This window comes from Elephantulus edwardii, unplaced genomic scaffold (assembly GCF_000299155.1).
Source record: "Elephantulus edwardii isolate Elephantulus edwardi_28Jun2011 unplaced genomic scaffold, EleEdw1.0 scaffold00323, whole genome shotgun sequence".
NCBI classification, from domain to species: Eukaryota; Metazoa; Chordata; class Mammalia; order Macroscelidea; family Macroscelididae; genus Elephantulus; species Elephantulus edwardii.
In genome coordinates this window covers 1,387,185-1,414,337 of record NW_006400073.1, presented here as the reverse complement: position 1 = coordinate 1,414,337, position 27,153 = coordinate 1,387,185, and the positions used below count along the sequence as shown (strand labels likewise).

The window sequence follows — 27,153 nt, the reverse complement described above, 5'->3', positions numbered from 1 at the left end:
AAGAACAAACTGGGAGGAGGGTAGAGAGAATAGTGCAACAATGAATGAATGGAAACCCAAAATCTCTGTAAATGTGTATGAAAATTAATAAAATAAAGAAAAAAAAAGATTAAGGCAGTGTGTGATAGTTGCTTTAGGAGATGTGACAGAAATATAAGCAACTCATTTAACTTTTTTTTTTTTTAACCTTGGGCTATGCTTAATGTAATGGGCTTTCCCTTGAGAAGGGACAAAAGACAGAAGCTAAGAAGTGCTATAGGATATCCTAGGCAAGGGGAAAGTAACAACCTCATAATTTCTAGGTGTTCTTCTTTAGTCAACTTAGATACTCCTTTAAATGTCTTTTAAAATTTGTCTTCTTATATCCAAGTTTCCAAAGTTAGACCTTAAAACAGTGGGGGGAAAATCATATAAAAGGGGGTTTTGCTGACCTGTAATGCTGAATTTGGATAACAACAGAATAAATTCCATATAGTGAGGTATTCAGTGTTTGTGGGTTAAGTGAGTGCTCATGAAGTGTTAGTGAGGACACATGGTTTAATGTTCTTTATTTTTATGAAACCAAACTGCAATTATAATGGTTCAAGTGGCTCATTAGCTCCTGATAATTGTATGTCGAGTTTAACATGATAATGTAGAGAGGTGCAAAGGCAGGCAATGGACCACAGGCACTGAGAATGAAAAATTTAAAAGAATAGATTCTTCAGTGCTAAATTATGTTTGGTCCCAAGGATCCATGGAGTATGAGTTCTTTGTTCTGCCAAAGGAAAAAGGAAATACATCAGGAAGCTGGGCCAGTCCGCAGGAAATCACACTTGGGCTGATAAAAGCAACTGAGGTGAGATGGCTTTGGATGCAGTTATAAGTCAATCAGCCTTGAAATAACAAGAAATGCTATTCAGGAGAAACTGGAGCCTGAAGCTACATTTTCTCTATGATTTCCTTTTAACTTTGCAAACTTTCCCTTCTTTGTATTTTTCGTAACTCCCAAATCTGTTTTTTAAAACATGCAGTTGTGCATGTACATGGGTCAAAGACAATGAAGAGAAAAGTAGGAGCAAGAGAGAAAAAGAGATGAAGGGTAGGTGGATGAAAAGGAAAGCAAGCATATTCAGTCAAAGGTTAAGTATATTCTCTATTGTGCTTTCTTTTCAGTATATCATCCCCTTAGCTCACTGAAGGAGCCTCACTGGTATAGTCAGGGCATCATGAATCAGGCTGGTAACTGGAAGACCAGTCCTTTGAACTCACTAGCTGCCTTGTGGAAGAAAGCTGGGGAATCTCCTTCCATAAAGATTCATTATAGTCTCAGAAGACTTAGTAAGGTCACCCAGGAGCTGGGATCTACTTGACATCCGTAGGGTAGGTTTTGGTTTTGCTGGGTTGTTGGGGGGTTTTAGCTCTTTTAGGTAAAACAAAACCAGTTAGTTGTCTACTTTCTTGTCCACTGTCTAGTCTATGCACAAACAAAGGCAGGATCTGGGCAATACAATGCTTAAGGCCTTTTTGAGTCAAGGTCAGTAGAGAATTGAGTAATAAATCTGACCATGATGAAAGTATATGGGGGTTACCTGATACTAAAAGACAAAATAGATAATAAAAGCAGTACTCACAGAGTCCTGAGTAACACAGTAAAACCCATCACTATCGAGTAGGAAGTGATTCAACTGGTCCTTGCAGTGGATTTTCAGGGGCTGTAAATCACACAAGAGGAGACTGCTCTTGTTTCTCCCAAGGAGCAACTAGAGAATTCGAACTGCTCGCCTTCGGGTTGGCAGCGAAACTCTATTCATCAGGCCACCAGAGCTCCCTTAATTCTCAATTTTGTTGTTGTTAGGTGCTATCGAGCCAAGTATATCCCGCAGTGACACTATCAAGAAAAGTTCTGAACTCTGTTCTGTCCTGTGCCATCTTCACGCTTCTGACATACAAGAACACACTGCAGCAGTTACCATGTCAGTCCACATGGTTGAGGTTCTTCCTCTCCTTCTCCAACCTTCCACCCTTCTGAGCATCGTGTCCTTCTTCAATTAGCCTCTCCTAATTATGAAGACACGCAGCCATTTGCACCTGCGTTGGCCAGGAATCAAACCTGGGTCAACTGCTTGGAAGGCAGGTATGCTAACCACTATACTACCAACACCTTCAGGACCTGAATCATTTGTTGCAGAGGGTCAAGGACTGCAGCCTTCAATATGGATTGAAGCTCAACATCAAGAAAGCAAAAACTCTCACCACTGGGCCAAATGGCAGCATCATGATAGATGGTGAAGAGATTGAGATTGTTAACAGCTTCAGGTTGCTTGGATCTGCAATCAACACTCTTGGTACTAGCATCCAGAAAATTAAAAGACAAATTACATTGGGAAAGTCTTCTGTCAGAGACCTCCCAAAAATACTGAAGAGCAACGATGTCAGTCTGGAGACTGAGGTGCGCCTGACACAGGCCATGGTTTTGCAATTACTTGCTATGCATCAGAGAGCTGGACAATGACTAGGGATGATAGGAGAACTGATACCCTTTGAGCTGTGGTGTTGGAGAAGAGTATTGAATATACCATGAACTGCTAGGAGAACAAACAAGTTCATCCTGGAGAAAGTGAAGCCAGGCTGTTGCTCCCTGGAGGCAAGGATTCTGAAGTTTCGTCTGACATACTTTAGACATGTTGTAAGGCGGGTTCAGTCATTGGAGAGGGATGTCATGTTTAGGAGGGTGGAGGGACAGCGCAGGAGAGGAAAATCCTCTATGATTCAGGGACGGGGGTAATGGAGGTAGGTGTATCAAAGACAATAAGATTGGCTCAGGATAGAGCAGGATTTAGGCCTGTTGTACATAGGGTCGCTATGAGTTGCAGGCAACTCAACAGCACATAACAACTACAACAACAATTATGAAGACTAAGCTATGTGGATGTGTTTATAAGTCTGGAAAGAAGCTCTATTAAAGAGTTCATTGGTGGCTAAGTGCAAAGGTGTTGCCTTTCAAGCAGGAGTCTTGCGCTCGATCCTCAGGTAATGCATCTGCTGTACAGCCACCACTTAGCTGTTAGCAAAGGCTGTGTGCGGCTGTATGCTGCACAGTTTTGTCTGGCACCTACCTCCAGACTAAGACGAACAGGAAGAAAAGCCTGTCTGGCTCACAATGGTTCAATCTCATTGTACAAAGAATTATTGGTGTGAATTGGCAACTCACAACAACATGCTGTATGAACTCTGGAGGAAAAGGGAGTGGGGTTCAAATGATTGGCTCCACTTTTCTAGCTGTAAGATCTCGAGTGAGTTATCTTACATTAAAGGCTGTTAAAAGGGATGAAATATGATTCTACAAAAGCTAGAGTATATACTGATATAAAGAAAGAAGTAGATAATAACATTTTCTTTTTCCTATTATTTTAAATTATATTCCTCACTGTTATTCCCCTTTAGACAGAAAATGAAATGAGTGGTCCTCTTGCTCCTAGATTAGTACAAGGGAAACACAGGTTTGGTCTGGAGCCATTAAGGCTCATGAAAAATGGTAGAAGACACAATTTCACAGTGAACTGGACCTTCTGGGGTTGAGTGTGTTTGCCATAGTGCCATACCACTTCCTGTTAGAAGAAAAAATAACCCTTCCAGAAAATTCATTAATAATCTAAAAATTATTCTGAGGCATCAAATAAATCCTTAAAATACTGTGTGTGGTTTTTTTTTTTTTAAAAAAAAAAAAAACCACCAAAAAACTAAGTGTAAATGAATTAAAACCAGATAAATTCAATTTCCTCTCTGTTAAATAGAATGTTTTTTAAAGTCAAGTGGAAAGGCACTTGGGGCCTAATATGCTTTGGACTTTAAACAAGACTAAATTGGGGGGTTACGTCTAAGAATCCCAAAGTAAAATCAGATCCTCTTCTCAGCTCACACTGATGCAAAGGTATCATAGCCCCAAGGTCACCTGACTGTAATTACCACCAGTTCACAGAACTTCACAGAGCACCTCCCTGCAGCCCTTGCCTTCAACTGGCCTCCAAGGTTACTCTCTTAAGCACCCTGATTGAGGAATAGCCACATGGTCGCAGATGGAATGTTTACCCATGCTCTCCCAAATAAGACTCGTTCTTAAAACCTGCCCAGGATCATAGTCATAAAAACACAAATGCTGAATGGAAATTTCAAAGTCATATCTTTATTTTGCACATGTGAAGTTTTTACATGGATAGAGTGAAATGAGTTGTGTAAGATTCCAACAGGGAGCTCAGGTGGCTCAGTGGTAAGAACTTGTTCTGCTAACCCAAAGCCACGCAGTTTGAATCCACAGCTGCTCTGTGGGAGAAAGACGGACAATCTCCTCCTTTGTGATTTACTCCCTCTGAAAACCCAGTGGAGAATCAGCTATGATTTGGTTCACTTAAACGCAAAAATAACAGTAAGATCTCATAATTTAGCTAGTTTGGGGTAGAGCTCAGACTAGAATTTAAATTCCTGTCTAAATAATTTCTTCCTGTATTTACTTCATTATGGGATTCAGAAATCTGAATGATCAGCATGTTCAGGATAAAATAATGGGGTTCCTGGCACTTGAAAAGTTTACTTCTAATAGTCCTTCATTCTCCCTTGTTAAAATAGTGTCTTTCAATTATAAATAGAAACTATTTTTAAAAATAAAATCTACAGAAGTTTTCAGTGTGATAAGTACCAGTCCACTTTCCCTGCCCAGCGGTGATCACTCTCTGGCAGCTGTTCCTTGAGCCTCCCTCTAGAGGTTATCCATGCACAAAGGACCACACAGATGTGCATACTTTCAGTGTCCGTCAAATAAATTTGAACTTATTTTTTGCCACATACTTTGGGAAGCTTTGTAAATCAATATATATAGATAACTGATTCTATCCCACTTAACAATTACTCAGCATTTTCTTTTATGAATCTTCCATAATTTCTTACCTAGCCAACTACTGTATCCCCTGGGTTTTTCCATTATAAACAATACTGTAGTATAAACTTTTTACATATATCTTTGGTATATGTGTATATTATTAAATACTTGGAATTGTAATCAAATTTAAATAATTAATATCTCACTGGATATTTGCAGAGTTCCCTCAAGAAAGATTGTGAGAACTTAAATATTCACTTTTAAGAGACCAGAGTAACATTCTGTCTTACTGCTTCTAACGCAGGGTTTTAGTAAACAGCTTTCATCTTTGTTAATCCATATATGACAAATGCTGGAACTTCATTATTTTCAGTTTATTTTCTTTATGCACGAGATCAATGTTCTTGGACACGTATGCTTATGGGCTTCCATCGATGTTTCTTTTTCTGTGATTGTCTACTCATTGCATCTATTTTCCTGTTGAGTAGTATATCTTGTTCTTATTGCAATGTAAGGCATTTGTCCTCTATTTTATGTATGAAAAATATCTTTTCTTGTTTCTTGTTTGCTTTTCCACTTTATAGTACCTTTCTTTTGTATCAATATGCAAAAAAGCTGAGAAAGAAACAATAAAAGGAAAAAGAGACTTCTTGGCTAAAGTTCTAGTTTTCAAAAATCAGTTACACAGCTGAGTTGTCTCATTCAGAGGGAGGGGAATGTGGTTGCTCCATTTGGGGAAAGATGTCCAAACTTCCTTTTACTAATAAAGCACAAATGTAGAGTCCTTAATGGGTATTTTGGAATCTCAACACTCAAAGAGCTCAAAATCACAAAGTAGAGACATCCACACTCCCCAGTAGTCTAGTAGGAACAGTCATTTTGGTATTTGGTTGGTTGGTGAGATATATATATTTATATATATATATTATACACACACACACACACACACACACACACACTTCCCAAAGGTTGGTGACTTTAGTTCCCTGCCCTCACACTTGTGTTTGTTTTTGGTCAAACATTCTTCTAGGTCGTATAGCCCTAGTCTGTCCACTTGCCATACAGAGGTAACTCATGGTTGCTGTGGAGCTGAACAGTGTGACACTGATGTGTCAAATGTGATAATGGTGGACAGTGTTTGGTGGAGATCCCCGACTAAAACAAGCTTGGAATCAGGACTGGTTTCCACTTCCAAAATAGCTTGCTTCCAGAAACCCTATGAACCTGGAGAAAAGATTAAAGTTATACAAGTATTCAGGTCCTTCGTTCATAGGGTCGCTATGAGTTACCTATGACTCAACAGCACTTAACAACACCACCACTTTACTATGGTGGCAGTTGTATTCAACTTTTGGTTGAGTAGAGGAATGGAGTGATAATGCTTAAAGACATGATGGCTCTGAAGAATATGAACTTCAATCTAAACAATCTAAGTAAGCATATAAACTCTAATAGTAATAACTTAAAGAGAGTTTTCAAACTGAGTAATTTCAGAGAGATTAATCTGTTTGCTTTCACATATGTGGTGCAAGAAAGCTACTATGAAACAGCTCACATGCAAATTCCTTGCACATAAAGTCCATGTAAACCAAACATGCAGACTCAACAATGCTGCTTGATGACAGCTGTCCATGTGTCTACAAAGTCCAGGCTAAGACTTCCATGGTGTTAACTATCCTGGCATCCTGCATGTGTGCAGCGAGACATGATAGAAGGCCTCTCAGTACCTTGGACGCAGCACTGACTGGAAAACTGGGAATGAATTTCAATTGTCAAGTCTGAATACTCTTTGAGGTAGTTTGGGGGGGAAATGTACTCTGGAATCTTTATTATGATTGAAAATCTCAAACACTTTTGCGTTTGGTACAATTTTCAATTTATGAACGATTTAAGAGCTCCTCTGAGTTGCTCTGAATTATCTAAATATGCATCTGAACACTCAGTCTCTGACCTTATTTGAACAATGGTGATCACTCAGAGAGACTGAATTGCCTGGGTGAAATGTTCATATTTCCAACTGAGATAACAGGTCTAATGAGTTCATTAAAGAATGGCAGACCTCTCTGAATTTTCATAGAAATTTGATTTGAGTTTCAGGGAAACACCTTTCCTTTTTGTCGCTTCTCAAGGACTATCTGCTGACTCATTCTAAAAGGCACTAAAACTGTAGCCCAGGAGAGATGGGCCAATCGAATGACCCATTGTGAAATCCCCAGGACCCCAGTGGTAAAGGTATCAAGAAAGGAATCACAAGAATAAGTATATTTCAAGAGGTTTGTCCCTCCCTCCCCCCCACTCTGCACTTAATAAACATAAGTCTTTATAGATAAAGGGTGGCTGTTGTCGTATGTCATCGAGTCAGAACCGACCTATATCTGCCCCTCTGGCAGTGGGTTTTCAAAGGCAGTTAGTTAATGGAAGGGAGGAGACTGTCTACCCTTCCCCATGGAGTGACTGGTTGATTTGAACCAAGTGCCTTCAGGATTGCAGCACAGCTTCTTGCCACCAGGCCACCATAGCTCCAGATAGATATAGCACTGATTGTCAATTTTCTGCCTTGGATTTTGACTGTTGCTCACGGGGTGGCCTCTGAAAGCACTTCCATCTCCATCTGCTGAGTAGTGGGATGATAACAGGAAGGATTCCACTCATAGTTTCACCATCCCTCCACTCAAAAATTTCTGATCGTTCCATCTTAAGTGCTTTACAAGGTTCAAACTATGCTATGCCATTTCAGTTCCCGGGGTGATGTAAACAGTTGGTAATGAAAATGTTGGCAGTCTGAGCCACCAGTGACACCACGGAACAAAGTCTTGGCAAACTTCTTCTGTTAAGGCTTCAGCTAAAAGAAATAAAATAAAAAATCCGTAATTCTCAAGGGCAATTCTTTTCTACAACACATGGGTTTCCATGACTCAGGACGGACTTGGCTGCACAAAAGCAAGGTCCCTAATCTTAATCCACACACTGACTCCACTCCACCTTCTTTTTCCACTAGTTTCCACAAAACTCGTCTTCCCTACACACCCACGAACATCAAACTTCCTCTGCAAAAAAGTCCTTCAGATCCTTCAAGGATTAGGTGCAGAACCACTTATGCAGAGAGGCATGTGCGTGGTGTAGGTAGGAGAAGCAACATTCCCAAACCAGAAACATTGGACTTAAAATATAGTTCTGTTACCTGTAATCTTGAACAAGTTACTGAACCACTGTAAACTTTAATATCCTCTGTCTAAAATGGACGTGTGCTGATGCTTCATCTTATTGGACTGCTGTGAAGATTAAATGCAATAGTGTACATGAAAGTGATTTGTAAACCAAAAACTATTAACATTAGAGCTCTCTCTGCCACTACTTCCTCTGGGCTATCATTACACTTAACTGCACTTTCCTTGCACACACAGCTATCCTCCTGCTAGGTCACCTTGGCAACAATTCTTTTGCCCTACTGTGTGGCTTCACATCAGTGCCCACACACCAGTCAGTGTATGGTGCCAAAGCCAGTGAGATGACAGCCCTCCAGAAAGCCAGTTAGGTTTGCACAGACACAAACACTGTTCATCTAATTCTGCAAAACCTCTGAGACACTGGCATAAGGATAAAGAATCCCCAGCCATTCCCTGTGGAGAAATATCTTGAAGTGCACAGGCCTAACAGTTCAGTGGCAGAACTGTAATTCCTAAACAATACAGTATTGCATATAAACAATGAATGGAGCCCACTGCTGACCATAAGTAGGCAGGCTGACTAGGTGGGCCTAACAGGTTAGTATCAGAACTGTAATTCCTGAAGATATGGTATCACCTAACAATACCATCTCACCGAGGAAACAGTACATAGATGAGATGACCACTAAAGAGACTAAACCATTAAAGCAACAGAAAGTGAAACAAGGTGTGGTCTTCTGCAGAGGAAAAGACACCTGCATAGCTTTAATACAACGAAAAATGTTATATGACTGGTTAAGGGTTTTGTGAGGTTGTTTATGTGCTCACGTATGTGTGTACATGTAGTGTACGCATGTACCTGCCAAACAGCCAATGTCCTAAATTTAGCCTAGAGAGTTTTCTACAAAATAACAAGCAAATGTTAGATCTAGACAGACTGTTGTAGGTACAGACTCCAAAAATATCAGGCTGTTCAAAACAACAAAAACAATATACTATACCTATACAATGAAGGTGGTGGTGGTTCTTTTGTTGTTGTTGTTGTTGTTATGTACCATCGAGTGGCCTGCGACTCATAGCGACCCTATGTATAACAGCCCTAAACCCTGTTTTATCCTGTGCCAATCTTATTGTCTCTGACACACCTACCTCCATTACCCAGTCATTGTAGATGTCTAAAATTATATGAAAGTGGCTTTTTCTTTCTAGACTTCAAGTTGGCCTAATGGAAACTCTAGACAATTGGGCCAAACAGGAAAACCTGAACATTAAGTTTCAGATATAATTAGGCTATTCCAGTGAAGATGAAGACCTGCCTATGGCCTGTGTATAGATTTACAATTTAACCATATATTTGGAAATTAAAGGAAAATAAATATTTAAATATCCTAGAATTTCTGCTGGTGGCTCATCATTAAAGAAAATTTTGCAACTTCTTTTGCTAGAAAATAAGTAGTGGCATTGGACAAATGCCACATTTCTAGAAAACAGGTATAATTCAAATCAACCACCCTCTTAAACAAAAGAAGATGTTGTTACTGTTGTTGTGGACCATGGAGTCAGAACTGACCCATACTGACCCTCAGGCAGGTTTTCAGAGGCAGTTAATTGCGTAGGAAAAGATTGCCCATCCTTCTCCTGTGAAGCAGCTAACTGATTTGAACTGTGTGCCTTTCAGAACAGCAGCATGGCTTCTTGCTGTTATGCCACAGCATAATATAAGTTATAAATATAAGTTATAGAAGTTATAAATCTTATTCAGTGTGGCTGTAATTTAAGATATGCTTAATACATAGTCTAAAAAGGTATGTTTCGGGGTATCTAAATGTATGACACTAAAATAGTCAAATGTTCAATTAATGAAAGAGTTTAAATGAAAACTCACCCTATTTACTTAGGAGCTTGGTGGCTTAGTGGTAAAGAGTTGCATTGCCAACTCAGAAGCAAATGGTTTGAATTCACCAGCTGCTCTGTAGGAGAAAAAAAATCCCCTCCCTTGTGATTTATTACCTCTGAAAACCACCTGGAGAGTCAGCTGTGAGTCAGTTCCCACTCAAAGGTACATAAAACAACAGTTATGGATTGAGGAAGATTCATGAACAATATATATTATGCAGATGGAACAATCTTGTTTGCTGAAAATGAAGACGACTTGAAACAATTACTGTAGCAGATCAAAGACTACATGATGATGAATTACATCTCAACATTAAGAAAATAAAAATCTTCACTAGTGGACAATAGACAACCTCATGAATGATGGAGAAAATAATAAAATTGTCAATTATCTCATTTTACTTGGATCCACAATAAATACTCAGAGCAGCAGCAGACAAGAATCAAAAGACATGTTGCATAGGGAAAATCCATTATCAAGGACTTCTCCAAAATTCTACAGAGCAAGATGTCAGTTTGGAGACTAAGGCACATCTGACCTAAGTCACAGTATTTTCAAATACTTCCTATGCATCTTAAAGTTGGACAATGACTAATGATGACAGAAAAATTGATGCATTTGAATTGTGATGTTGGAGACGGGTACTGAACGGACTGCCAAAAGAACAAGCAAATCTGTCTAAAAGGAAGTACAACCAAAGTGCTCCTTAGACACAAGAACAGTGAAGCTTCATCTCACTGACTTTGAGTATATTTTCAGGAAGAACTAGTCCTTGGAGACAGACATCATGTTGAAAGATCATTGAAAGAGAGGATGACCCTCAATCAAATGGACTAGCACACTTACGGTAACAATGGTATCAAGCATCTTAGAGATTGTAAGGACAGTGAAGGACTGGGCAAGGTTCAGATCTGTTGTTTATACATTACTATAAGTCACAGTCAACAACACCTAAGAACACTGGTCAACAATGGATTTCATTCATTATTTATATGAAATACCGCAGTTTTTGCTGTCTCCTGATATTGAATAGCTTATTTTCTTTATCTTAAGACAAAAAGATTTATTTTGGAAAACAATTGTGTGAAAAATCCTACCTGAAAGTTTCAAAATTATTTTAGTGTATAGATTTTTCAAGACTACATTAATACATTTTTCAACAGCTATCAGCCACATCTTTAGTGCCAAGTGCAGACTGTTCCTAGTCTTCTTTTAAAGATCACACACACAGGACTTCTAGGACTCTCTAATGCATCCTAACAGAATGAGCATAAATGAAGTGATGGAGGTACAGTGGGAAGAGCACAACCTGAGGGAGGAGGCCCAAATGCCGACCTGAGTCTATCTGCATGTGATCTAGGATAATTCACTCAACAACCCTGTATCTTTGCTTTCACCTAAATGGAGAATTTCAAGCTACATATTCTCTATCGTCCTGAATTTGTGCAGCAGTTGAAGTAGACAGAAGCTTGCTTTTTTTTTTTTTTAGAAATCATTCACAAGCCCAATAGAAGTCATCATTTGAGAAAAACCTGAGGAAAGTATTTCTAAGTGGTCATGATTCTAGGCGACAGTAAGGAGGAAAAGTGGGTGAATTTTCAATCCTTATTGTGAAGGGAGTTCTGGTGGCCCAGTGCTAAAGAGCTGCACTCACAGTTCAAATCCACCAACTGCTTAGCAGGAGAAAGATGGGCCAACTCTTCCCTCCGTGTGATCAGTTATAATCTAGTATTCTGGCCAATTAATCGCTACAAATCCTATACCAAGGAAAAATCCAACTAAAATATATTCAAATAAAGTAGTGGTGGTGGTGTACCACTGTCCCACAGGGACAGGTTTCTTTGACTCTTTCATGGATGCAGTCAGCCTCATTGATCCTTTCATGAAATGGCTTGGCTGGAGAGTTCCAACCGAGGACATTTTGGCTGGCAGTCAAGGATTTAACCACTGTACCACCAGAGCTCCTTTTCAACTGCACTGCCAGACTTCAATGCTTACTGAAATTTTTGACAAAGGAGCTACTCTGGGCATATTTTCTATTTGAGCTAAGTGCCCTGTTGATGGGCACAAAACATGTGAAGGACCTGGGTTTCCTGACTTGAAGCCATATATTTCATTTCCCTATTTCATCCACCACAATTTCTTTACCCTTATTAACAATGGTATGTGCTCGAGTTAAGTATCCATAGATGAAATAGTTACAACTGCTGTGTCTGAAATCAGGTCATTTCACCTAGCCAGCAGTATCACATGTTTTTTCAACACTGACAGAATCACTCTTAGAAGCATGGGTGGGGTTGTATCACAGATTAACTTATGCATGGCCAAAGAAGGAGGCAATGAATCCCACCAACTTCAATGAGCCAAATTTGACACCCAGAGTCTTCACAGAAAACATGGAAGAAGGCTGCTTGATACAAAAGGATTTCTCATAATAAGGACAATGAGATTGATTTAGTAATTACATAGAATTGTGTAAATTATGCACAGAATAATGAGCTGTGAAGAAATCTACACTTCTCTGGCTTCTGGGACCAAATGACCTTGTGAGCTCTGATACCCACCTACCCCACTGCTGTTGAGTGGATTCCAACATTCCCTCAGGTTTCTGAGGCTGTAAAACTTCACAGAAAGAAACTGCTCTCCTTTCTTCCCTGAGCAGATAGGAGATTCAAACACTAATGTACTACATCACCTAAGTCGGTGTCCACTGTTGCAGCAAGCTGACTCTGACTCACCCATTGAGCAGAGCTGCCCCATAGGTTTCTGAGGTCATTCATCTTTACAAAGGCAGACTGTGGTTGGAATCTTTCTCCCATGGAGTCGGTTTGAACCACTAAACCATTCAGTCAGTTAGGCGTCCTGTGCTGAACTCACAGCACCAAGCCTTATACACAAGTGCATTAAAAAGCCAAATAAACACACCCCAAAATCATTCACAGCTAATGTTTCAAGGTGAATCTAAGTGGGAACAGACATTTTGAATTTGTATACACAAATGAGATAAAGTCTCCTTAGACCTCTATCAGTTCAAGACTGGGTTTATAGGCCTATGAAGGTTCAAATTCTTGTAAGAGCTTGTGAGTACAATCTTTTCAGAGAAGAAGGATTTTCAAATAGACTAACAATGCCACTATTTCATGGTTACACACAATGATTCAGAGATTCTGTTAGGTTTAATGACTTGTATATCCTCGCAACCAGACTAGAACTCACCCAGTCCACTGTTCTCTCCAATTACAGTTCTTGAACACATGTGGGGGTAATGTGGAATGGGGTCTAGGAACCCCAACACTCAACTATCAGACATGCACAGGAAATTGATTCTTACACAATTTAAATACCAAAGTATACATGAAGGATGTGATCCTTCTCATGAGCTTATCTGATAAGCCACTGCTGGATGAGTGGCCCTCACAGCCAGATCACCCAGATAACAAACAAGGGCACAGCAAGGAGAACTCAAAAGTCCTTGAAGCTTCTCACCACCTACCTAAAAGGAAAAGCCTGCACTCTCATCCCAGGTACTAGTGCCTGAGTACCTAGTTCCTGATCCACCTAGGTTCTCAATGTCCCTCATGCCATCTCTGCGTGTATGTGTGTGTGTGTGTGTGTGTGTGTGTGTGTGTGTGTGTGTGTCTAAGGGGTTAGCACATCCTGGGTAGCAGCCCGCAGCTTCCTCCATTTGCTCAGGGCCTGTGCTTAGAGGTCTGAGCTGTGCAGTCAAGCCAAGATCCTGGGGCCCTCCTACCATCCTTTACAATGTGATCAGGGGGTGTGTGGAGGGCTGTGTCCTGCCGAAGCGTTTTCTAGATTGGAGCATCTTGCAAGACGGGTCCTAAGTACTTGTATGGACACACCACGAAGGAGACAAATATGCATAAAATGGTTCCCTCCCCCCACATCTCTCACCTACTTATTACCCACACTTAGGTTTGAGGAACTCAGATTGACAGACTTTCAATCGCCTATTGCAGTTATCTCCATATTTTAAAGTTCTTTCGCTTGACGGTTTTTAGCTAAGTCAGTACGTTTCAAACTTAGAGGGGGAGGGGGAAATCCTCAGAAAATAGAAGCCACTCTCTTTAAACCCCACCCAGAGGACAAAAATCTCTAGACTTCTCCAAACACAACATCTTAACCTCCTCTTACTCTACTGTAGTGGCGCAGTCGGTTCCTCCGGCTCTGGGGTGCAGCGGGCTCTGCCAGTCCCCACCTCACTATCTAATAGATTTTCCAGACGAAACCCCGCCGGGGCTTGCGCGGCGGCCTCGGGGAGGGCTCCGGGACCCATTCATTCCACGGCCTCGGTGAGCTGCCTGGCACGTTAGGCTGCTCCTCCCTGCTCCAGCCCGCTTCCCCGGGGAAGCGGCCAGTCAGCTCCGGGAGTCTGATCCTCCTCAGCCCCGCGCTTGCTGCTTTGCGTCCGAGACCGAGACCCGGGCGCGGAGAGAGAAGGCTCCGATGGTGCGGGATCAGAGAAACCAGCATTGGGCCCAATTCCCCGAAGCGAGTCCCCCAGAGCGACAGGGCGGGGCGGCAGGGACAGAGTGGAGAGTTCTAGAGGAGCGGCGGGAAGCGGCGTCCGGGGTCCCAGGTCACGGCCAGGGAGCAGAGGAAAAGGAAACCAAGCACGCTGACATGTCAACAGGGCTTCCCTTCTGAGGAGTCCGGCGCACACCCATCAGCACACGCCCGCGCGAATCGCCTCCCGCAGCCCGTATGCCGGGAACCCACGGGTGGCCGCACCTCTGCCCGCCCCCGCACTGCTCGCCGCCCTTCCAGCGCCCGCGCCCCCGAGTCCAGCGCCCGTGCGGGGTGGCGCGGGAACCTGCCGGCTCCTGCTGGCCCAGGCTTGGCGCCCCACCGGGTGCGGGCAGGCCCCCCTGGGTGCCCGGCCGCGCCCCCGTCACGGCGCCCGGCCCCCAGTCCCGAGGAGTTGGCGGGCAGCCCGGGCAGAGGAAGCAGCGAGCTGGCCACGTCCTCCCGGACCCCGCGCCCAGCCCACCAGGGCCGGCCAGTGGCTTACCTTAATAGTCCCGTCCATTTGGCGAAATTTGCGGCCGAGACCCCCAATATTCCACACATTGACCCGGTTGCAGCCCGCCCTCGCAGCCCCCGCGGATCGGCCCGACGCGGCCTCTGGCGCCTCAGCCTCCCTGCGCGTCCCGGGCGAGCGCCCTGCCCTCCGCCCCGCGCACGTTTGTTGTTGTAGCGGAGCGAAAAGAGACAGTTAACCGGATGAAACTTTTTTCAGCTAATTTTGGGAAGTGACTTCACTTTGCGAAGTCGGAGAGGAAGTACTCTCTCACTCTTTCTCTCTCTCTCTCTCTCTCTCTCTCTCTCTCCCCCCCCCCTTGGCTTCCCCTCGGCCTCCCTCCCCTGCGCCCCCGCGCCTCTTGCCGCGGCTCCTGCTTTTCGCATCACACGCGCTGTATAAATATGCGCGCGATGCCCAGATGCCCGCGTGCGCGGCGCACGCACAATCCTGGCCGCTGGATAGGAGGACGCCCTGGGAACAAAGCCGAGGGCCATACCAAGTGTCTGGCCCCTAATTCTCGCAGTCTGCCCCCCTTCATTTTCCCCAGAATTTGGCCTCCTTCCTCTTCCCGGGGCTGTTGGCCGAAGGTGGCCCTCCTGACTCATTCACTTTCCGTTTCTTCCCACAGTTTCGTTCATTAATGCTTTTTCCAGCCCGAGTTTTAAAACTCGGGGTGGGGGGTGGAGTTGGGGTGGGGAGACGGTGGAGGGAGTTTATTTAGGCTGAGGGTAGCCTGGAGCTTCCACTGAGACGCCCAGAACAAAGTGCATCAGGGCAAAGCTCTCTCTCCACTCCGGCTTCTGGGACTAGGGGCTCAGAACGCAGCTCCCAACCCACTGGGGACCCAGATCGTTCAGAGAGAATACCCCGCGGATTTTGCGCGCGGCTCTACGCCTGAAAGGCACCTGGGACCGCGGACGGCAGAGACCCACCCAGGCCAACTCTGCGCTCATTCCAGGGCTCAAAACCTTGACGCGGATGCCACCACCCGACTAAGGCCCCTGAGCCGGAGCCTTTTCTGACTTCACCTGGCCCCAAGGAGCCTACTCTCTGCGCTTTCTTCCCTGGTCCAGGGGGACATGGGGCGCAGCACGCACAGGGGGCCACGATGACCCACACCTTTCCCGTATGAGACCTGGGCATCCTCTGTTGGGAACGTCACTCCTCCACCCGGGAGCTCCTGCCTCTGCTCAGCGGCTTCCCAGAGATGCCTCCCAGTATCCCTGCTGGGTGGCCAGCTTCCACTGAGACAGGTTTGAGATCCCTCCAGTGAGGAGACCCCAGGACTTCTGGCCTGACCCTCTTCGCCCCGACCTCCTCCAAATCAGGTTTACCTTGTTCACGCTTTCCAGACCACGATTATGACTGTGTCACTTTTATTTAAGAGTCCGCCTGGGGAAAAGAGGAAAAATATCCAGAGAAGTTCCGAGCCAATGGGAAAGAAAACTTTTCAAAAGGTTTCTCATCCACAGCGGCGATGAAGGTGACTTATTAGTTCTTTATTTCCTCAGGAGCAAGTGAGCCCGGGAGCTCGCTGCTCTCCCTTCCTCCCGCCTCCCTCCCCTCGAAATTAGTCTCATCAATTCCACTCCAATTAGGTGTTCGAATACAGACACCGATCTGAACGTGATCAGACCTAGAGTGGCGAGCGCAGCCTGCCAGCAAATGAGGCTCCGAAGGCGCTGGGGGTTGGGGGGGTTGAGGAGCACGGAGGCCGGGCGGACTCCCCCCTCTTCTGTCTGCTTCTCAATCCAGGGGCCTGCTCGGGGTCTCCCCAGGGACCGCCACATCTGGTTACCGCTAGCGGGGTCAGTCCCCCCCCCCCTTTGCCTGGGGCCACCAGCTCTGGAGTTCAATTAAAAGAAATCAGGCTTAACCCTTTCCTGCCCGCAGCCTGCCCGCTTGCTTGCCGGCTAGCTCTACCCATCAGCGTTTCCACATGCTTTCCAGAGAGGAAAGAGGTTAAAGGGAAAGGAAGAATGAATTACATCCTTTCAAACCCCAAATTGTTTCCTTTTCAGCCCAGCCTCTGCTGACTTTCAAACGACAACAGGGTTTTTCAGAAGGACGCTGGGGAGACCACTTCCCACCCTGACCTCGCCAAAAATCAGTGGACCCCACACTACCCGGTTTGGGTCAGAAAAGAAGCCAACTCCGCTAGCCCTTCCGGGTGCTGGGAGTCTCTTTGGCCAAGCTGGTCATTTCAGAAGGGGCAGATGCCCCCTCCCCCACCTCCATAGAAGACACCTAGGTGGCAGACACACTACTCAGGTTTCCAGCCCTGGCTCCCCGCCAGCCCTGGGTTGTCTCCGAAGTGAGGAACCCTCCCACCCAGGCCTTTCGCTGGACTGCCTTTCCAGGCTAAGGGCTCATGTGCATGGGTCACTCTGAGCGCTCTTCCCCTTTCAGTTAGCTGTGGAAGGCAGAGGTACTTATTGTTTCTGCCTGTAAAACCAAAGCTAGTGCAATTTTGCAATTTTCAAAATGAGGAGAGGGGGAGGAGATGAGAGGCTGACCTGGGCATAACCATTGCCCCTTTGTGACTCCTGGGGACAAAGCTCTGGGACTACCACTATCTAGAGCTCCTACCCAGTTCTCACCCCCTCAAGACAGCTCCTCCCCCCCAACCCCGCCCTCCGCAGGCTCTCTGCCCAGGCCAGCGCCCCTCCGCTGTGCACCGTTCTGTGAGGGAATATCGGGTTTCCTGCCCACGAGGTGCTGGTGGACAAGCTTGCCCCTTATATAACTGGGGTTTGATGGCAGTCCTGTGCTGCTCCTTTTTTTTAAATCCCAAAGAGGGAAAAACCCTAACCAAGCACAACAGTAAACAAGTCTGTCCTGTTTAATGTGGTTTCCACCAGACATCTGGAAAGATAGTTTGATCCTGGCAGCTCACATTGTTTTCACGAGCAGCCAAAGAGAATATTTTGAATGTTTGCATTGAAACAAATTGATAGAGAGCAAGGTGAAGCCTGCTACAAATGAAAATGATCCTGGGGTAGGAGGGAGCACAGTTCCTCGCCTCTCCAGCCCGCACCCTGCTGGGCCGGCCCCCTCCCACACACTTGCACACACCCTCTTTTTTGGCTCACCAGGAGCAGGAGCGGCCTGGCTCTCTCTTTCCCAGACTGGGCAGGGCTGGTGGCCCGGAGCTGGTGTCGGGTACCAGGGACGCCCATTCCACCAGTCCAGGCTGACTTTAAAGTCGAGGGATGCTCACGGCCAAGGAAGCCTGCCTCACGCACTGAAAAGGAACACACAAACTCAAAACCTTCCATCTGGGGGGAAACATGACCCTGCCATTTCTCAGTCTGGATTCAGTTCTAGAAAGGTGAGCCCGGAGGTAGTATTCAGAAAGGATTTTGGCTTGGATTACCGCCATCGGAGCCCACCAGCCGCACTTGATAGTATTTTCAAAGATGCGGAAGTCCTGGAGGCGACTGGCCAAGCCATCCACATCTCGGCTCGCTCAGTGTCAGCCCTTTTGGTCAAGCTTCTCGGCGCTCCAGCCCCAGGCCCTGCTAGGGAGTGAAACAGTGTTGGGGTCCCTCTAGAGTCCAGGGCTTCAGTCACTTCAAACCCTGAAAGACACCAGGCCTAGCTGAGCATGCTGATAGGCTCCTCACGCCCTCCAAGCCAAGCACGGCCAGGGGATTCGAACTGGCTAAACAGGAGAGGGGAGTGTGGGGAAGAGGCGGGAGAGAGAGGGAGGGCGGGGGCGGGAGTGGGCCAGCCAGCGCCAGAACTCCAGACTGCACAACTGCAGCTTCCAGTGTCTGCCCCCTAGCTCGGGGCCATAATTAATTTGAGATTTATTTTTATTGGAGAACCCAAGTCTCGTCTGACCTTAGCCAAACAAGGCAGCTCGGGCCGCCACTGGATGCGCGTGAATGCCGTGGCGTATTTCTGCAGGAAGTTTCTGCAGGCGCGCCTGCTTTGAATTTGCTTCTCAGACTTCATCTACTCACAAATTTGAAGAAAGATTTAGGGCCCCTGCTCACCCCTTGCCCGCTCGCCACGCTCGTTTGTGCCTTAGCGCCAAGCAGGTTCCAAACGCGACGTGGGAGGCGGAGGCTTGACGAGCTGCCCCCCGGGGGGGGGGGGCGGCCCGCGGCCTGCAGGGTCCCCAGACCCCGCGGAGTCCAGGACTCCCGTGAGGCTCCGAGAGGCTGGCTGACTGAACGCGGAGACCCTCACCGGTGGCGGCGCCAGGATGGGAGCGTTGGGGGCTTAGGCCTCGCCTTGCACTAGCCCCTACCTGCCAGTCTCCTTAAACAACGTTCATTCTAAGTAAACAACTGTTGTCCTTGTACCCAAGCGGCCAAGTGCTGCACCGGCCCCTGGGCGGCGTGGCCCGCAAGGTTCTGCGCTTCCAGACACTGGCTGGCGTGGGGTGGCAGCGCGGCTGGGTCCCAAAGGTGGAGAGTGGGTCGGGAGGGCGAGGATCCAGGAGTGGGCCTGGCAGTGACACCGCACGTCACTCAGCCAGGCCCCATCCTTCCTCGAGAGCGATGCTGGGATTCAAGATCTTTCAGCCGGTGGCCTTGAATTATCAACTAATGAGCATAAATAAGATTCTTCATTTTCTGATCCTTGGTTTCCTCATCTATAAAATGGCAATGATAAGAGGGCTCCTCTCAGAGGGCTGTTGTGAAGGTGAAATGACGGGGTACAATTCGTTTGGCCCTGGTCGGTGTTTTGCTGTTTAAAATCGGATTATATTTGGGGGTAGGGGGTGGGGTTTGGGGAGGTGCGGGGGGAGGGGATTGTATACCAATGAGGGAGTTTTTCTTTTGCTTTTCAAGGAGAGGAGCAAATGGGGGGGGAGGGGGAGGGAGGGGTTTGTGCGGGGAGACGGGTGCAACAATGGATGAATGGAATCCCAAAATCTCTGTAGATGTTCATTGAAATGAAAAATAAACAACCTAAATTTAAAAAAATAAAATCGATGTGACCCAAGCGCCCAGCTGGCCTCTGGATGCTTCATGGCCATAAAAGAGTAAATACAAGAGCAACGCTTGACAGGGGACCAGCAAGGCGAAAAGGCTCTGAGAAGTGCCAGCCATGGCTTCTGGAGCCCTCAGCCCCATCTCCTGCTTCCTCCCTACTCCTCATCCTTCCCCTCCTTTTGTACCGGCAGCCTTCTTTCACTGCCACCCCTGCACCTGGAGAGCCCTTCCTGTCTCCCAGGTGGACGAAGCCTGTAGAATGCACACCCTTGATGCCTCAGGACCTGCCTTCAGCTGTTAGATGCTAAAATCCTGGTACCCAGCCTGCAATCCCTGAACCCTGTGCCTGACAGGGAGCTGGCTGTCTGTATCCCTCTGGCAAATGGTCGGCGCTGGGAACTAGCAGAACAGACCCAAGATTGTCCCCAGCACACAGAACTTTCACTGACATCAGTGCACCCCTTTGTAAGACAACGCAAACTTTGTGGCTGCTGAGCAATCATTTTATTTTCTCCCTGAACAAAGTTCCTGGAGTGAACAGCACTGGGATCTTCCCAGTGGTCAGCACCTCTTCTCAGCGCTCTATCGGGGACAGTGGCTTTCTTGCCTGCTCCATGTCCACGCCCGCCCCGCTGTGCTCCTTGTCCCCAGATGTGCATTGTGAAAAGTGTACTCTATGTGACTGTGAGAGGGGGGACTCACAGCCCTGGTTCAGAAGAAGAGTTCCCTTGACTTGGTTTACTGAGAGTGCTGGAGCTAGGAGGAGCGTCCTCAATGCCTCAGGGCAAACTAGTGAGCTCTGCACACTCCAGAGGAATTGTTTATGCTCTGGCACCTGCTGCGAGCGGTCCAATTCGTTCACTGATCATTTAATCAGTCATTGATGATTAAACATCAGAACAAGTCTCCAGCAGCTACTGCCCTCTCCCCGCCCCCAGAACTTCCAGCCTTCAGAGAGTCAATGCAGCAACATGCTCTCAGTGTTGACAAGCCGGGGCTTCCACAGGATCAGAGAAGGGTCAGATCCATAACTAGGCTTTTTGGAGCAGAGTCATGTGAACGTTGTCCCCTGTGAGATGCCCACGCACCTACACACAGGATCCCTAGCTGTCCTCTTGGGAGCCCAGCTCCAGTTGCACGCAGGAGGGGTGCGCTGGGCGCAGGTTTGGGAACCCACAAGGCAGGGCTGCGAAGTGGAAAGAGTGGTGGCATATCTGCAGAACCTCAGGTGGGTCATCCTTCTGAGTGAGGAGGAGCTTCAGTTGCGGACCAATGCTGAGGCTGGGTGAGGACCTGACTGGGGTCCCTCACAGACCCCTGTGCCCTGGGCCCCGCCTGTCGGCAGATTTTCATTAAACTTTATTGTTGTGTATCAAAGAATCAGCACCAACCTAAGGCTGACCCTCCAAGGGTTTTCAGAGGCAGTTAATCGAACAGGAGGAGATTGTCCATTCTTCTCCTGTGGATCAGCTGGTGGCCTCAATCCTTCTGCCTTCAGGATTGCAGCCCAGCTTCTTGCCACTAGGTCACTTGGATCAAGGGAAGGTGGGCTTGAGGGCGAAAAAAGTGTTGACTTGAAAGCAACAGCAAAGCACATCATGATGTGTGACATGGCCTGCCTGGAAGCACAGATGTCTCAGATGCACACAGACATACACAGCTACTTGCACATGCGTACATTAAGCGGGGACCCTGCTGCATGCCAGGAGCCCGAATTCACAACCCTTGGGACTAGTATCCTCTGGGATTGAGCAGGGTGCCTATGACATTGCTCTCTGCATCGACTTCAGCTGACTGAGTTTCATCTAGTCATCCAAACTGAAGGGTCAAGAGCTTCACCCCTCAAATAAAGGATGATCTGCAACACCCTCCTCTGGCCCACAGGCTTATAGGAAGATCATGCATACCCTTCACCATTCATCCTTTTCAGGCTAAATGTGGAGGGACCCTTTGCCTGGGAAGTAGTGGGTCTGGATGATTACTCAGATTACAAAGATGCTGTCATGTTTTACCTTGATGTAAGATAACCTGTCTGGAACTGTCTGAAGCACCCTAGGTTGATGCAGAAGGGTCGACAATGAACCTAGGGAGAAAAACTTGGCACAGAGTGGTGGTCAGGGAGGATTTTGGGAGTGAGGGGTGAAGCAGAAATGCAAAAGACAATTCTTAGATCCACCTGAAACAGAGTACGGATCTGAGTCTCAGTATTTAGAAACCTTTGCTGGGTGGTCTGGCACCTTGTCCTGGGCATCAGACCAGATGACAGGTTGGGAGCAAAGGAAAGAGAGGGTCTGAAAGAGTCTGGATAGTTGAATATTTTCTCTACAGACCTGTAACTTCCTCCTGCTGGCTACTAGAGATACCCACTTCTCTTGACCTTGGGGACATGGTCATTTTCATTAAACCTGTAACCTAGATGGCCCAGTGTCGGTTTGTTTACATTCTTGGGAACATTTTTGGCAAAATCAAAACCACAAAATCTTCTCCATTCTGCTGAATACAGCAATCTATACTACACGTTCTTCTTCTTGTTGTTGTTGCATATCATAGAATCAGCACTGACCCATAGCTGACCCTCTAAGCGTTTTCAGAGGCAGTTAATAGAGCAGGAAGAGATTGCCCAGGAGGAGATTGCCTGTCCTTCTGTGGAGCAGGCCTCAAACCACCTGTTATCAGGATTGCAGCGCAGCAGCGCAGCTTTTTGCCAGAGGTGACTATTTGGCCAAGAGAGCACTGGGTCTGCCCTAGTTAGACTCTCTGGCCTCCAGGAGCTGACATTGACAGAGGCCCCTGGGGGCACAGACCTCAATGGACTGACAGCTCCAAGGTCCAGGCCTTTCTTTCAAGGCCCTGTTCAAGGGTTCAAGGCTCCTATTGCTTAAGGCTGGCTTCGGCTTTCAGAAGGTCTATTTTTAGGCCTTTTACCTCGGAGCCTCCACTCTTCCCTACCCCTTCTACCCACCTACCTCTACCCTTAGGAAGGATAACAGTTTTGCAGGCTGAGAGAGCAGAGATGAAAAAGCATAACCAGTCCTCATTTTTAGAGACACAGACGTGATGTTTGCTGTTCACATACTTGAGCTGGAGTGTTAGAGGCCACCTAGGACTTCAGGTGCCTTCAGGTGCATCTCCTTCAGTCTGGTCTGCTCTTTTCTTCAGCCATCTCTGTGCACAGCTTTCAGGCAGCCAATGTGTTTCTGATAAAACATTTTTCTCCCCACTAACACATTCCAGCTTTTCTGGCTCCTGAAGTCACAACAGACACGCATGAGGGTAAGGTGTGTTTCTCCAGCTCATAGATCTACCTCTCTTAATGCTTTCTCTGGTTTCTAGACATCCTCCATTTTCTTTGAAAATGTAACTGAAATTTGCAAGAAAAAACAGAAAGAAGAGAAAAAGAACTCCCAGAGAATATTGGATAGAAACCCAGTATCCCATATCCCATAGCTGCAACCAGGGAGAGACTCAAGCAGCCTGTGTCATTCACCAAGATACAACACAGAGGAGCAAACAGGCACCTTCAGTCCAGCCTGCAGAAAAATACAACAATACCAAGATGATCCAACTCCTGGTGGGGAAGCTCTGATCCAGATCCTTACTGATTCATGCCTACCAGTTTCTTCCAGTGAACTTTGGTCTTTCTCTGCAAAGACCAAACCTTGGCGTCAGCCCCTTCACATCCCAAGGCAATGAAGAAACCGAAGATCTGAGGGTCTGAGCGAGAGCACAGCACAGCTTTCCCCACACAGGCTCTGCATTGCACCTCTCTCCATTCTGCTCCCTACTCCTTTCCCTTGCTTTTTCCTCTTTGTTCAATATTTTCTTATCAATATTTCAATTGCTGATTAGTGAATTATTTAAATAGGATTTAAACAACCCTATTTCTGCCCCCAGCTACAGTTCTAGAAACACAGAGTAGAAACCTCGCCCTTTTTTTAAGCCAGGAACCCTATGAAGGAGTTTTACTATGAAACAGTAGCTGATGAGGACCGGTGAGTTTGGATTTACTCCATAACTAAGGACAGCAAGAAGGACTTCATTCTTCGAATGTTTTGAATTATTACTTGGCAAACAATTACTTCTTAAATGCAACTATATCTGCAGAGTCTTCTTCCTCCCACTCTCCTTGTCATATCTTACTTGAAATCTGTCAGTAATATACCCCTTCGGCTCCACTTATTCTAGGCAACGCCTATCAGAGCAAAGCAGATTGTAGACAACAGAGAAACTGCCCTATTCTGGCACTTCTGTGATTAAAAAGATTAAAACTTGGTAAGGAGTTGATTCTAGACCCTCAAATTTGTGTTTTCTGAAAACACAGATTGTTATTTTCATCTTCACTTGAATATGCAGACCAGCATTGAATGTGGGTTGGATTTCTGGTGTACACTCAAATTCACTCTTTCAGCTCCCACACTTGTGCACACTCCTCTCTTGGGTCTTCTGCAAGAGAGAAGTGCAGGGGACTAGAGCAGAGAGACCCACAGGGTTGTTGTCATTGAAGGGTGCGGGTGGAGGTGACAGGGCGGAGGGGGATGGGGTGTGTCCACCTATAAAGACAAAACAAATTGACTGTGCCTCCTTCCTCAAGCTCCCACTAACTCTTTTCTTATTGGGCACCCAAATCCCTGGGTGCTTTGGGAACTTTTGTTTAGTAGTTGCTCCCTTTTCTTTCCTCCTACCCCCCTTCAGAGATCCCGGAATTTTCTGACCAAAAGGCAATGGCTAAGATTCCTTTTCAGGAGAAAGCAACTTATCACCCAAATCTCCCCTTGTGGGGGTACTAAAACTGGCTGCAGGATTATTCATTATTTCCTTCTCAACAATATCCCGATTTTTCTCTCCTGTCCCTCCCCCAAAGCTCAACATATTGAAACATTTTGCTGCTTAATAAGAGCAGCCCAGAGAGCTCTAAGGTGAAAGGCCAGCCTGAGACTGTGACTGGGGTTGCCTGTGCAGTGCTGAGGGCCAGGCGCCCCGCCCTGCGCATTCCTGACCATGGCTTAGGAAAACAAGCTGCTCTTGGGGAGACTGGGAGCTGAAGCACAGAAGCCACAGGCCCCGAGAATTTTGTTCAGAGATCACCATTCTCTCACAAAGGAAGCAAACACTGTTAAACCCAAATGAAACAGGAGTCTGCATCAATAATATATCCTACGCGAACCAAAAAGGTAGAGGGTTAGCGCAAGACAGTAAGACCCTCAATGGCATGGACTGGGGCAGTGATTTTTGCAAGGAACTCCAGCATGCAGAGATGGAGAGGATGGCACAGGAAAGTCAAAGTTCAGATATGTTGATCATACTGTTAGTCCTTGTTGACTGGACTGTCAGGGCACCTAACAAGTATGGATGTCATGCATTGTTAAAATAGTTTTTTTCTAAGAAAATTGAGGGCTCCTCTCCTTCCTCTCTTTTTCTTCCTTTATTTCCTTCCTTCCTCCCTCTCTCCCTAACTTCCCCTCCCAAAAGGGGAATTGCTAATGGCTTCCCTCCAGGACCCCTTCCAGGCTTTTATCTGTTAATTCTCACAGTTGCAGACCTATTTGCATATTTCTTCATTTGCCAATAGGACATGTTGCTGTGATGCTAAACAGGTTTTCCAGCACAGCATCCAGAAGAAAACACACAAAGAAGAAAGGCCTGGCAAACCCTTTCCTAAAATCATCCATTGATAATGTGCATGGTTAAGGCCAGGCAGCCTTTCATCCCATTGCACTTGAGGTTGTCAGAATTGAGGGACATTGCCAACAGTAAAACTGATTTCATATTTACTTCCTCTGTTAGACCATATGACTTCTGAAGGCAAAGTTTGAATGTGTTTTTTTGTATTGTTCCCCCACTGAATATTTAGTATCCATATCAAAAGGCAGCAAGGGATGACAAAGTAAAATATTACAATGAAATGTGCAAGGAGTTGGAGTCAGAAAATCAAAAGGGCCGAACTTACTCAGCATTTCTTAAGCTCAGGGAACTGAAGAACAAATTCAAACCTCGAATTGCTATAATCAAGGATGCTTTCGGCAGAATATTAAGTGATCCAGGAAGTATTAAAAGAAGATGGAAAGAATATACTGAGTCACTGTATCGAAAAGAATTGGCAGACACTGACGAATTTCATGAAACAACATATGAGCAAGAGCCTATGGTGATGAAGGAAGTAGTTCAAGCTGCTTTGAAGGAAATAGCAAAAAATAAGGCCTCAGGAACAAATGGTATACCATTTGACATATTTCAGCTAACAGATGCTGCCCTGGATGTGCTCACCAAGTTGTGTCAAGAAATCTGGAGGACAACCACTTGGTCAACTGACTGGAAGAGATCTATATTTGTTCTCATCGCAAAGAAAGGTGACCCAACAGAATCTGGAAACAACAGAACAATCTCATTGATTTCACATGCAAGCAAGATTCTACTGAAGGTTATCCAAAAACAACTGGAACAGTACATCAGCAGACAACTTCCAGAAGTCCAGGCTGGGTTTAGAAGGGGTTGTGGTACTAGGGATAGTGTAGCTAATGTTAGATGGATCTTAGCTGAAGGAAGGGAATACCAGAGAGATGTCTATCTGTGTTTCATTGACTATGCAAAGGCATTTGACTGTGTGGATCATAACAAACTGTGGCTAACTCTGAGAAGAATGGGAATCCCAGAACACTTGATCATCCTAATGAGAAACCTATACTTGGACCAAGAGGCAGTCGTTAGAACAGAGCAAGGAAACATTGCATGGTTCAAAACTGGGAAGGGCACACGCCAGGGATGCATCCTATCTCCATACCTTTTCAACTTGTATGCAGAACAGATTATCTGAGAGGCTGGACTCTATGAGGAGAAATGTGGGGTCAAGATTGGTGGAAGATCTATCAACAATTTGCGTTATGCAGATGACACAACCCTTCTTGCTGAAACTGAGGAGGACCTGAAGCACTTGCTGCAGAAGGTCAAGGACTGCAGCCTTCAGTATGGATTGTCAAGAAGACAAAAATTCTTACCACTGGACCAATTGGCAGCATCAGGATGGATGGTGAAGAGATTGAGATTGTTCACAGCTTTAGTTTGCTTGGCTCCACAGTCAACACTCTTGGCACCAGTAGCCAGGAAATTAAAAGATGTATTGCCATGGGAAAGTCTGCTGTTAGGGACCTCTCCAAAGTACTGAAGAGCAATGGTTTCTCTCTGCAGACTAAGGTCCGCCTGATACAGGCCATGGTTTGCTATCACTTGTTATACATCAGAGAGTTGGA

At 45.9% G+C, this 27,153-nt stretch overlaps 1 protein-coding gene and 1 non-coding gene across 2 annotated transcripts in view; both read right to left on the bottom strand.

Annotated features, from left to right (window-relative positions):
* FLI1 (Fli-1 proto-oncogene, ETS transcription factor) overlaps positions 1-15,152 on the bottom strand; it is a 172,199-nt gene extending 157,047 nt beyond the window's left edge. The window contains exon 1 of the mRNA XM_006901379.1: positions 14,949-15,152. Coding sequence (XP_006901441.1) covers positions 14,949-14,966 — 18 coding nt within the window. The 5' untranslated portion in view covers positions 14,967-15,152. The remainder of the gene's footprint in view (positions 1-14,948) is intronic.
* TRNAG-UCC lies at positions 2,072-2,143 on the bottom strand. The gene has a single exon. It is a non-coding gene; the product is annotated as a tRNA-Gly (tRNA).
* Positions 15,153-27,153: the final 12,001 nt, after the last annotated feature.